This window comes from Urocampus carinirostris, chromosome 11 (assembly GCF_059441175.1).
Source record: "Urocampus carinirostris isolate Australia breed hairy pipefish chromosome 11, RoL_Ucar_1.0, whole genome shotgun sequence".
In the NCBI taxonomy this organism is placed as follows: domain Eukaryota; kingdom Metazoa; phylum Chordata; class Actinopteri; order Syngnathiformes; family Syngnathidae; genus Urocampus; species Urocampus carinirostris.
Window position 1 is genome coordinate 28,686,631 of NC_142359.1, and position 12,351 is coordinate 28,698,981.

At 39.7% G+C, this 12,351-nt stretch overlaps 1 protein-coding gene across 2 annotated transcripts in view; it reads right to left on the bottom strand.

Annotated features, from left to right (window-relative positions):
• Positions 1-3,278: 3,278 nt before the first annotated feature.
• The window catches only part of LOC148357005 (RNA-binding protein with multiple splicing-like), a 50,391-nt gene continuing 41,318 nt past the window's right edge, over positions 3,279-12,351 (bottom strand). Inside the window, exons 8-9 of one of the 2 annotated variants that reach the window (XM_088347139.1) lie at positions 6,289-6,407; positions 3,279-4,679 (exon numbers count right to left, since the gene is read on the bottom strand). Coding sequence is in view for 1 of the 2 variants with exons in the window: in XM_088347140.1 (XP_088203266.1) it covers positions 6,371-6,407 (37 nt within the window). In the remaining variant the exon portion in view is untranslated. The remainder of the gene's footprint in view (positions 4,680-6,288; positions 6,408-12,351) is intronic. The other variant, XM_088347140.1, reaches the window with a different exon arrangement.

A 12,351-nucleotide genomic window follows, 5' to 3' on the forward strand; every position in this document is an offset into this window, starting at 1 on the left:
TCGCGGCTGCACAAGATCAGTTCACTTTGAGAGGTGAATATTTTTCAACACTCGTTGCAGTGAGTCTGGGAAATGGCATGGGATTACATTATTTTTTATTGACGACCGTAACTAAAGATTTATAGACTCCTTCTCAAATGTTGTTTTTCTTTTCGGTTTAGAATAAAGTACTTTGAATGTGTTGGCAAAAATATAATCAGAATTTTAAACAGATTTGATGAACAGCAGTTAGCCAGACAACTGCCGCTATTTCCTATATACGATCTTCCGTAACAAGGACCATCTTTTGCGTAAACGACAATTCACACGTCAAATGTCACTACAGCAGACTGGGCCACCTTCTTCCATATGTACATTTTAATAAAGCAAAGTAGTTTGGCTGCCTAAAAATAGACAAAAGGACTGTTCAAGTGAGCAACTTTAAAAAGGAAAAAAAAATAGAGAAATCCGTTTGCCGACTTGAAAGGCGTCAAACAAAAGAAATGTTGCACGATCCGAGCTAGCGTCACTCCAGTGTACAAAATGAAATGCCTTTGGTCTGTCGCTAATTCGAGCCGTGTATTGAGGTCTGGAAAAAGACGTAGACTCGAAAAGAGTGCTCAAACAGGACGGCTTTGGTTTCGCGCTAGCTTTTCATTGGCCGGCAAAGAAAACACAAATCACGGCGTAAAAACAAGAGGTCCAACTAACAAGCTTCAATGTCAAACTAGAGGAGAGGTCACCTTTGATTCGGACTGTCATAATCCGTTTTTTTTTTTGGTTTTGTGATTGTCGCATGTAGTCGTGCTATTGTGGGGAGGAAAATGCGTAATTTTCCAAGAAGTTAAAACTTGCAAGATAAAAATCTCATTTTATGGGAATAAAATGTATTTGATTAACACATCCATAGTATACATACATGTATATATATATACTGGACTGTCTCAGAAAATTAGAATATTGTGATAAAGTTCTTTATTTTCTGTAATGCAATTAAAAAAACAAAAATGTCATACATTCTGGATTCATTACACATCAACTGAACTATTTCAAGCCTTTTATTATTTTAATATTGCTGAATTTGGCTTACAGCTTAAGAAAACTCAAAAATCCTATCTCAAAATATTAGAATATCATGAAAAAGTATACAAGTAGGCTATTCAACTAATCACCTGAATCATCTAATTAACTCGAAACACCTTGCGAGGGTTTCCTGAGCCTTAAAAACACTCAGCTTGGTTCAGTAAACTAAATCACTGCTGATCTGACTGCTGTCCAGAGGACCATCATTGATACCCTCCATCGGGAGGGTAAGACACAAAAAGAAATTTCTCAAAGAGCAGGCTGTTCACAGAGTGCAGTTTCAAAGGATATCCACAAAAAGTCTGTTGGAAGGGAAAAATGTGGCCGGAAACGCCGCACAACCAAGAGAGATGACCGCAGCCTTAACAAAATTGTGAAGAAGAGCCGCTTCCAGAATTTGAGGGAGCTTCAAAGACAGTGGGCTGAAGCTGGAGTCCAGGTATCAAAAGCCACAGTTCACAGACGTGTCCGGGAAATGGGCTACAATAGCCGTATTCCCATGGTCAAGCCACTTCTGAGCTCAAGACAACGGAAGAAACGTCTGACTTGGGCTATGGAGAAGAAGCACTGGACAGTTGCAGAGTGGTCCAAAGTCCTCTTTTCAGACGAAAGCAAGTTTTGCATTTCATTTGGAAGTCAAGGCGCCAGAGTCTGGAGAAAGGCTGGAGAAGAGCAAAATCCAAGTTGCTTGAAATCCAGTGTGAAGTTCCCACAGTCAGCGATGGTTTGGGGAGCCATGTCAGCTGCTGGTGTTGGTCCACTGTGTTTCATCAAGTCCAGAGTAAATGCAACTGTGTACCAAAAGATTTTAGAGCACTACATGCTTCCATCTGCTGAAAAGCTCTATGGAGATGAGTATTTCATTTTCCAGCATGATCTGGCAACTGCCCACAGTGCCAAAACCACCAGTAACTGGTGCACTGACCATGGCATCACTGTCCTTGATTGGCCTGCTAATTCCCCTGACCTGAACCCCATCGAGAATTTGTGGGGTATAGTTAAGAAGAAGATGAAAGACACCAGACCTACAAATGCAAATGAGCTGAAGGCCACTATCGAAGCATCCTGGGCATCAATAACACCTCAGCAATGCCACAGGCTGATTGCCTCCATGCCACGCCGGATTGATGCAGTAATCCGTGCAAAAGGATTCCCAACCAAGTACTGAGTGCATCAATGGACATTTTCAAATGTTTGATTTAGTTTTGCTGTTATAAAATTATTTTTTTTACTTGGTCTGAGGAAGTATTCTAATATTTTGAGATAGGATTTTTGAGTTTTTTTCAGCTGTAAGCCAAAATCAGCAATATTCAAATAATAAAAGGCTTGAAATAGTTAAGTTGATGTGTAATGAATCCAGAATGTATAACATTTTTGTTTTTTTAATTGCATTACAGAAAATAAAGAACTTTATCACAATATTCTAATTTTCTGAGACAGTCCAGTATATATATATATATATATATATATATATATATATATATATATATATATATATATATATATTATTATTATTATTGTTACTTTTTCTCCTAACAATTTGTATTTTTTAATTATACTTTGTTATAGACTGGGCAGCACGGCGGCGCAGTGGTTAGCGCGTGTGCGGCACAGTTCTGAGGTCATGAGGTTGAACCTTCCTGTGTAGAGTTTGCATGTTCTCCCCGTGTTTGTGTGGGTTTCCTCCGGGCAATCCACTTTCCTCCCACATTCCAAAAACATGCATGTCAGGTTAATTGGCCGGTGCAGATAATGGATGGATGGATAGTTATAGACTAAAACCCTTTACCACTAAGTAGATTTTCTCATCTCATCTCATTAGCCGTACCGCTTATCCTCATTAGGGTCGCGGGGGGGGCTGGAGCCCATCCCAGCCATCTCCGGGCAGCGGGCAGGGGACACCCTGAACTGGTTGCCAGCCAATCGCAGGGCACACAGGGACAGACAACTCATTCGCTCATTCACACCTAGGGACAATTTGGACCGGCCAATTCACCTGAAATGCATGTTTTTGGAACGTGGGAGGAAACCGGAGTGCCCGGAGGAAACCCACGCAAGCACGGGGAGAACATACAAACTCCGCACAGGAAGTCTGGAGCTGGATTTGAACCCACGCCAAGTTCCCATGACATGAACTGTGCCGCACAAGCGCTAACCACTGCGCCGCCGTGCTGCCCCTAAGTAGATTTTGTTTAAACAAAATGTTATTGGCAATTTTTACATCATATCAATTCATATCTTTATTTGAAATCAGGAGGGTCCTTTAAAACATCAGCTTTATCTTAACAGTATACATTTTTACATTTTCTATGTTATTCTATGAATTCATCCATCCATCCATCATCGCACCGCTTATCCTCAGTAAGGTAATATTTAAAAAATATGGTGTGTGAAATACTATCACTCCATCTAAATTTGATATTTTGCACCATTGGCTACATTTTTTTGTCACAAATCTCAATAAGTTGAGTTTTTGCATAGTTTCTGTCTTTTGGGGGGTTCTTTGTTAGTTCTACTGTACAGTATTCTAACTATTTTATCCTCAATGTATTTTCTTGTAAGATTATTCCCAGTACAGCAGAACCCCCGATTACGACCGCGGAAACCTATGATGTTTGTACTTTTCTGTGGTGAATAACACGTTATTTAGGCGTCCTTCAGGGCATTTTCTTTGTAAAGTCTGCATGTTTGCTGTATAATTGGACTGTATTTAATTACTATGGGTCCCAAAGCTCGCAGTGATGCCAAAGAAAAAATCAAAAACATGATAAGCATGAAAATGTAACTTACAATTACCAAGAAAAACAAAGAAGGCACTCGGATCACTACCTTCAATGAGTTTGCTGGGCCTATTAATAAAAATAAGAAGGCGTGTAAAGAACATTTTTCAAGGACAATACAATCCTTGCAATAGAAATGTATATTACACATAAATAGTACTTACTATATATGATTTAGTTTTGATGTTTTAAATGGGATCTCAGGGGTTCAGAATGCTAATTGCCCCGCTATACTGCAATTTCACTTTGTGATTCGCACCTAAGAACGGATTTATGTCGTATCCCGGGGGTCAACTGCAGTGTACAAATCAATCAGATCATTCTCATTAAATTATATATTTTCCCACTCACAATAACTCAACTCTAACCAGGTAATAACTCTAATTATTTTGTTCGTTGTTGTGTCACATATCTAGAAGGCTCCCCTGCTATAGTCAAACACAAACCTTTCCTAACAAGTTACAAAAATACCTCTATTGTAAAAAACAAGTACAAGAATTTTTTATGATAATTTTTTTTTTCCGGGGGGTTCATTATCATGCTCTAAATAAACCTAGTAACACTAATAATAATGCTATACGGACTACGAGTCATATAATAAGATCTTCGTCTTCATCACCCGGCAGCGCTTTAGCCACACTCCTGTGCATAGATGCGCACATCTCCTTGCATACTTGTAAACAAAGGCGGGGTCGGTGGGGTACCTTTGACGGAGGTGTAGCCAGAGCGCGGCCAGGATATTTTGAGTCTGTAACGTTATAGAAAAAAAATATATATAAGAGGGTAGGAACGGGTTCTTGATGTGTGATGGAGGCGGGTGTCTTGTAAGTCCGGGGCCTGCAAAAAAAAAAAAGAATAAGGGCAGATTGGGGCGGGGGGAGGTACTATGATTGTTTTCACCAAACACTTTAGAGGTTATATAATAAGTCTTGGAATTCCTCATTTGACAAGATTATTGGGGACCAGAACCTCCTGAATGTGCAAAAATTCATAAAGTAGGCCCCCCATTTTTATCATGCGCTCTTGCTGGCCCCGCTTGCAGCAATGAACAACTGGGATACTTGTTTGTGGCCAAAACGATGGAGTTCCTTTTAAGCACAAAGAAGTGAAAAAAAGAACTTCCACGCATTACACAAATTTGCTCTCACCAATAGTCGACTAGAGATAACGGATCGTAGCTAAAACGGGCCACAATGGCACGCTTCAGCGGCTCAAACCAAAAGATAAATTGTTTTCAGCTGTCCACTTTACTTAGCAATAGTCAACCAGGGATAACGGATCAAGGCCACAACGCTAAATGTCATTTTAGGTGGAAGTAAAAGCAAAACAAGATCCAGCAGGCCCGTCAAAAGTGCGTTTTGCCGGTACCCACTTGAAACAATTTGGAATTTGGGATAATGAAACACAGCCGCAGGAGTGACCTACATTTTAGGTGTAAATAATGGCAAAAAACAGTGCAAAGCCTTAAAAGTGTGTTTTGCCGATCCCCGCTTGTAGCAAGATGGAAAGTTTGGATAATGGGTGGCAGCCACATTAGTGAACTTCTTTTTAAACGTGAATGACAGCAAAAGAGCGTTTTGCTGGTCCCTGCTTGCAGCAATAATTAATGCAAACATTTGCAGCAATCTGAGATCCAGGCTTTGGATCCAGGCTGTCTGAGCGCACTTCATTTCAGAGTTAAAAATCGGCAAAAAAAAGAGCCACAACATCCAACAAAAGTGTCTTTTGCCGTCCCCACTTACAGTAATATGGGATTGGGGATAATAGATCACAGCTGCACAAGTGCACTTAGTTTTAGATGTAAAAAAATGGTAAAAAAAGCTGCAAGGCCCGAAAAAAGTGCACTCTGTCAGCCATTGCCCGCAGTCTTATGTGATCAGGGACAATAGATCGCAGTCATACAAAGTGCAGTTCACTTTTTGGTGAAGTGACAGCAAAAAAGAAAACAGGGTAGGAAAAAAGAATTTGCTCAGCTGGCCCCCACTTGCATCAATAAGGGATATTGGATGAAGGATTTTTTTTTTAACCCACTGAGGCCACAAAGTATGGAGCGTAAAGTAGCAAGGGATTACACGATACAATTTCATCCATCCTAAATAGACTATAATGTATTTCTATCTTTCTGTATTTTTGATCTTCTTTGCATTCTTATTAAATGCTGCAGTATATTAAGAGGAAAATCAGTAAAAAAAAAAATTGTAAATAGAACTTTGTCTGAAATTGTTTTTTGACATTTTATATTGGGCCAAGGCCTTCTCAAACAACTGATTTTAAATCTGAGGGATTGCTACCACAGTATGGGTCAAAAATTGCTCTTAAACAAAGCCCTGTTACCACAAAGTGAAGCAAGCCCTTAGGCAGTGAAGAAGCGGGGCGAGGAAAGGTGTGAGCTTGACACCTTTTGTCGTTGTCCGTTAGCATCAGCACACGCTAGCTATACGCTTACCGACGGTTCGCTGCTACCGCGGTTGGAGTCAGTCCTCCGATGTGGGGTCAAACCGGAGCGAGGAAGCAGTCAGCGGGGCCCGTCACAGCCGGCCGAGGCCGCCATCACACATCAGGAACCTGAGGATGCCCGGACAGATGCTTACAGCCCGTGTTGAATGGACCGACATTTGCGTGTTAAGACAAAGACGACACTATCACTTTTGAAGGCTTCTGTCATGTCTAGATAAAAATCTATTTTCTATGTAAAGTGCTGCAAATTGTATTAATAAAACATATAGTTGTGTAAATACTGTCATCAACACAATAAGGCGCAGATAAAAGTACAGTAATCCCTCCTTTTTTGTGGAGGTAGCGCTCCATAAAGGTTTCGCGATAGCCAAAACCCACTAAGTAGATAGCTTTACTTAATAAATACTCTGAATTAAAAGCAAAGAACAAACCTAATTTTCAATAATTTGTTTGACAAATAAAAGTACTGTACCTTTCAAACTTTTTATAAATAACTTCTTTAGTTTCAAATTATAGTTTTGAAAATAATAGTGATGCTTTATTGCGCTACTCTATTGATCGAGAACACGGTCCACTGTACTCCAGATTATATCATGTGTATGACAAAAATGTTTATATGAGAGTTTTGTATTTTGGATTATCATTCAAATTAATATTGTATATTTAATAAATCATTTTAGCACTAGGAGCTAAATAGTACACATTGTCCCTTTAAGCAAAGCAATAGAACACAATAGAATGCACCTTTTAGCACGGTGTGCCTCATAGTCATGAAAATACCATAAATTGGGTACAACAAAGTACAGTGGTAGCTCTTTATTCGAGCTTGATTTGTTCCAGGATCATGTTTGTAACTTGAACTGCCAGTCTAACGAGCAAATTCCGTAAAATTCAGACTGTAAGCCGGGACTTTTTTCCAAAACTTTCATTTCAACCCTGCGGCTTTTGCAATGATGCAGCTAATTTGTGTTTTTTTTCTAACGGGCCCGGGTAGCAAATGTCAGAGTGAGACCGATGGAATATATGTGTCGAGGAAGACGCAAATTTAATGTCACTTTGTGCTTTGTGCATGAATAAAACTAGCATGAACAGACCCTCATCATGGAAAAGGTGTCAATCGAAAGGGGAGGCCTAACTTCCATTCTGGAAAGAATGTTTTTTTTAGTTGTAAACTGTGATGTGTGATGTCACCATGGCTGTTTAATGTGTACATGGATGGTGTGGTGAAAGAGGTGAATGCAAGAGTATTTGGCAGAGGTGGAGAGATGATGGATAACAGTGGAACGGTGTGGCAGGTAAGTCAGTTGTTGTCTGCAGATGACACAGCGTTGTGAGTGATTCTGAGGAAACATTGAGAAGGTTGGTAATGGAGTTTGGAAGAGTGTGTGATGGACGTTAGTTATGTGTGAATGTTGGCGAGAGTAAAGTGATGAAGTGTTCACGTGATGGAGTGGGCATGGTGTTAGAAATAAGGTTCCATGGACAGGTGCTGGAAGAAGTTGAAAGCTTTAGGTACCTGGGTTGTGATGTGGCTGCAGTTGGTGGAATGGAGTGCAAGGTATTGCACAGAGTGTATCAAGGAAGCAGACTTGGAGCCTGAACGCGGATTTGAAAAGGAAATTAAATGCTTTTGAGATGAAGAGTTTGAGGAGTATGTTAGGAGTGACAAGATTGGATTAATTGAGAAATGAAATTGTGAGAGACAGAACTGGAGTAGTAGTGGGACTCAGCAAGCGTGTGGATAAGAGAGTACTTGGTTGGTTCGGACACATGGAAGGGATGGATGAGGAGCGAATGTTGAAGAGGATCTACAGAGCAGAAGTAAATGTAAGGAGACCAAGAGGAAGGCCGCGATTGACGAGGATGGATGGTGTTATGAGTGTACTGCAGGAAAGAGGTCTAAATATAGTGGAAGATAGAGTTCTTGTTGGTGATAGGAATGAGTGGAGAGGTGAGTTACGCCCGCCTTATCGTTTTCGGGTATCTCGTCTTAGACTGATCGTGATGTTTCTGTGATGAGTACATTTTTAAATGGTTACCATATTTTGAATATCAAGAGTTTAGGCCTTCCAATGATATGTGGCATGATGTATTTCAGTGACTGGTGACACGTATTTGTTTAGCAAGATTCAAATAGTATGTAAGCATAAAAAATATGGTAAAAGATAAAATATTACAACACACATTTTTATTTTATTCTTTGCCTGAGGTAGTTTGCATGTGCAAACTAGACAAGCTGATGCTGGGAGTGAGCAGTCACGAGTGGTGACCAGTCTCTAGTGGTAGCCTCTGGGACTGCTCGTGACATGGATTTTCCTACATATAGATTTTTCTCTAAACAAAACTAATAGAACAAAAATTGGTGCTCATTTAAAGAGGTACCACAGTACAAGATTTAGGAGTGAGCCCACCAGAAAAACACCACAAAGCAAAAATGAAGACATCATGATGGCACGGCTGGCCTAGCTAATAGCTAACGGCGTGCGTTCAATCAAGGGTGAGCAAACCAACTAGGATGGACGCATTCTCCAGACTCTCGTCTCCGTTGTTTCATGAGTTCGCCGTATTTGTTCCAGCTGAGGCGGCCAAAGTTCGAATGGGTTGATGATTGAACGCGTCAGTGCGCGTTTGAGAACGCTTTAGTGATTTGCCAGCTTAATGTGTTACGGGCAAGAATTTGCAGAGAGGCACATGATGTTAAGATCTGTAAACACGGTGCGTTTGAGGACATGGGAGGCCATTGTCAATCTTGTCAATGAGTTCTGCGGGTTTCGCATTTTTTTGTAGCACATGGATGCTTGTGTTCTTGGTTAGCATTGATCGGGTGAGAGATGACTTCATGAAGGTAAACAATTTGGTAACACGCTCAAGGAGGAGCTTTGTTTTTCTCTGAATCGGCTTTGTGAACTTTAGTGGGGAAAGACACAAATCACAAAGACACCCATCCATCCACTATCCGCACCGCTTATCCTTAGTAGGGTCGCGTGGGTGTTGGAGCCCATCCCAGCTATCTTCAGGCAGTAAGCAGGGGACACCCTGAACTGTTTGTCAGCACGTCGCAGGGGGCACACAGAGACAGACAACTAACTCCCACATTCACTCCTAGGGACAATTTGGACCGGCCAATTAACCTGACATGCATGTTTTTGGAATGTGGGAGAAAACCGGAGTGCCCGGAGGGAACCCACGCAAGCATGGAAGGTTGGATCCAATGACTTGGGAACTGTGCCGCACACGCGCTAACCCCTGCGCTGCCGCGCTGCCCACACCCCAACATTGTTTATATTTATTTGAGAATGACTTATGACTCATATATTTAATTTCATTATCAAGATTATTTATCATTTGTCAGGCAAGAAAAAAAGCTTTCTAAGCCAGCAATAATGCAGTTTTAGTTTTTCAATGAATATTATCAAATTTAGTGCTTCAAAATAGAGCTCTTATAGTCAAGTCATGTTTATTTGTATAGCCCTTAATCACAAAGAGTTTCAAAGGGCTGCACAGACCACAGATTATTGCAGACTATTATTACGCATTATAAATTAAATTGCTTTAATTTTGAGTGTTTGCAAAACAATTTGATGAAATTATCTATTTATAAACAAATATAAAATGAAATATAACATGTATATATCTATATGTATAGTCATAAATTTTAGATAGAAGGATTGGATAGGATACATAATCTTTTTTTCTTTATGTACTGCCGAAGTATTGGATTAGCAGATAAAAAAAATCAGATCAATCCGTCAATTATTTTTCTTCCCCAACTGGCTCAGCCCCTCGCCAATTTTTTTCAGCAAAATGCGGCCCCTGACTCTAAAAGGTTTGCCTAACCCTGACTTAGGGTAAAATTTTGCAAACAGTTTCAAGGTGGTGTATTGGACTGAACATGTTTTGTTGCGTGTCTAGTGTGATGAGACCAACGAGTTGCGCCCACCGACACAACACAGGAGGGCCCACCCAATGTCTCTGTAATCTGGACAAAAGCCCTTAGGCCACGGCTGTGGTTCTCACGTAGCAGCAATAGCAGGGCAGCGATGAATGCGGGGCAGCTGAGAAGTATCTGGCAGCAGAAAGCCGACACAAGGACGTACTAGTCAGCGGGGGAGGAGGAAAGAAAGGGAACTAAGCCCTACTTCCTTATTAAAATGGGGCCACAGCTGGAACCTGTCATGGGAGCTTGGTTCAACATTGCAGAGCAACGGCAGCTTTAGCAGAAAAAAATAAAAATAAAAACTGAATAAGAAAATCATTCAACGTTTACTCAGAATTAGTATTACACTTGTTTTTATTCTGCTTGCTTCGAATGTTGAATGCGGTTCTATTTTGACTATTAAACACCTGCCAAGAAGATTGCTTATGATGCCAGGTTTGGGTTTGTTTTGACTATATTTGTGCACTGTTGTTTTTTTATTTGGACTGTTATTTAGCACTTGTGCACTTGTTTTTTTTTAGTTAGTAACCAAGAACAAGATGAAGAATGCTAATTAATTGTATTTTTAGTTATGAAAAGCTAACAATGCTATTTCTATATGCTATCCGCTTGCAATTGATAAATATGTTATCTTATAGTACCAGGATTGTTTTATTTCAATTTGTATGTGAAATAAAAAGGGTGGAATGATAAGAAAACCATTTAATGTGTATTCAGACATTTCTTTTTATTCTGCTTCCTTAAAATGAATAATGTGGTTCTATTTCAACCATTGAAGAATTTCAAAGAAGATTGCTTATGATTCCAGGGTTGGGGATTTTGACTATTATTGCACGCTGGTATTCTTTAGTTTGAATATCATTGAGCGCGTGTGGACTGCTATTTTTAGTTATTAAACGATTACAATGAAGAATGTTTATTATTGCTTTATTTTCATTAATTAAAAACTAGCCAAGGAGAATGATTTTTGTCGATTAAACACAATATAGAATGCTTATAGTACCAGGTTAAATTTATTTCTTTAAGTGAATAAAAGGGAATGATAAAAAAAATGTTTTAATGTTTATTCGGACATGTGTTTTTATTCTGCTTGCTAACAATGAAGAAAGAATGTGGTTCTATTTTGACTAGTGACAACAGCAAAGGTCATTTTCCAGGGTTGGGTTATTTTGACTATTACTGCTCACTGTTGTTATTTTGACTATTGATCACTGTTCTCATCATTATTACTATTAATTACGTGTTGCTGTTCTTTAATTTTAAAAACATTAAGGATTAATCTGTTTTTTTTTGTAACCTAGGAGATTTTAATAAAAAAGAAAGATCTATTTTTTACATCTTGAAGCTTTTGAACTGTCTTCTCCTGTGCTCGAAATTCATTGATGTCGTCTCCCCTTATTTTGAGTGTCTTTTAAACAATAAACTTGTCAAAACTCTAGACAAAATCTAGTACACATGTATCCCTCTTATCTACATGATCCTCCCCACGCCACCCCTAACCATCATGTTTTGTCAAACGGAAAACACGGATTACTTTTCCGTTCAGTTGACTAGGCATTATTGTCTGCTACGACGTTGTCTTTGAAGGCACCCGCGTGCCGCCGAGGCACGCACGTCAAATACAATTCGGCTTGGCAAACAGGGCGCACCGAGGGACCGGTCCTGTTCCTGTCAGACGATTCAGGTGCGGCTACTTCACTCTCGCCTTTTTATTTACTGGTCAGGGAGAATTCAAAACAAATGTATCATTCAAGGTTATTTATGTTGAAATGATTCATGGTTGTACTGTAATTGTTTTTGGGGATTTTAAATATTTGGATGAGTTACAAAAATATTTCTGTCTATTTTTTTAACTTCGTTCAAACATCATACATAATAATAATAATTATTATGCAGAATAACAGTTGCAATGTAAAACATGCATGTTGGCCTGGAGAGGGATATGCGCCACCAGGCTGTACTTACCTAAGATACACCACAGGAAATGGTACCCCTACGACCCTGTGGTTAAGGGAACCAACCAACCAATTATTCCCCATTGGTCCTACGGTTTGCCATGTTAAAGGGAGCAGCCAAATCACGACAACCATAGAAACGATATGAAGAAGGCACACA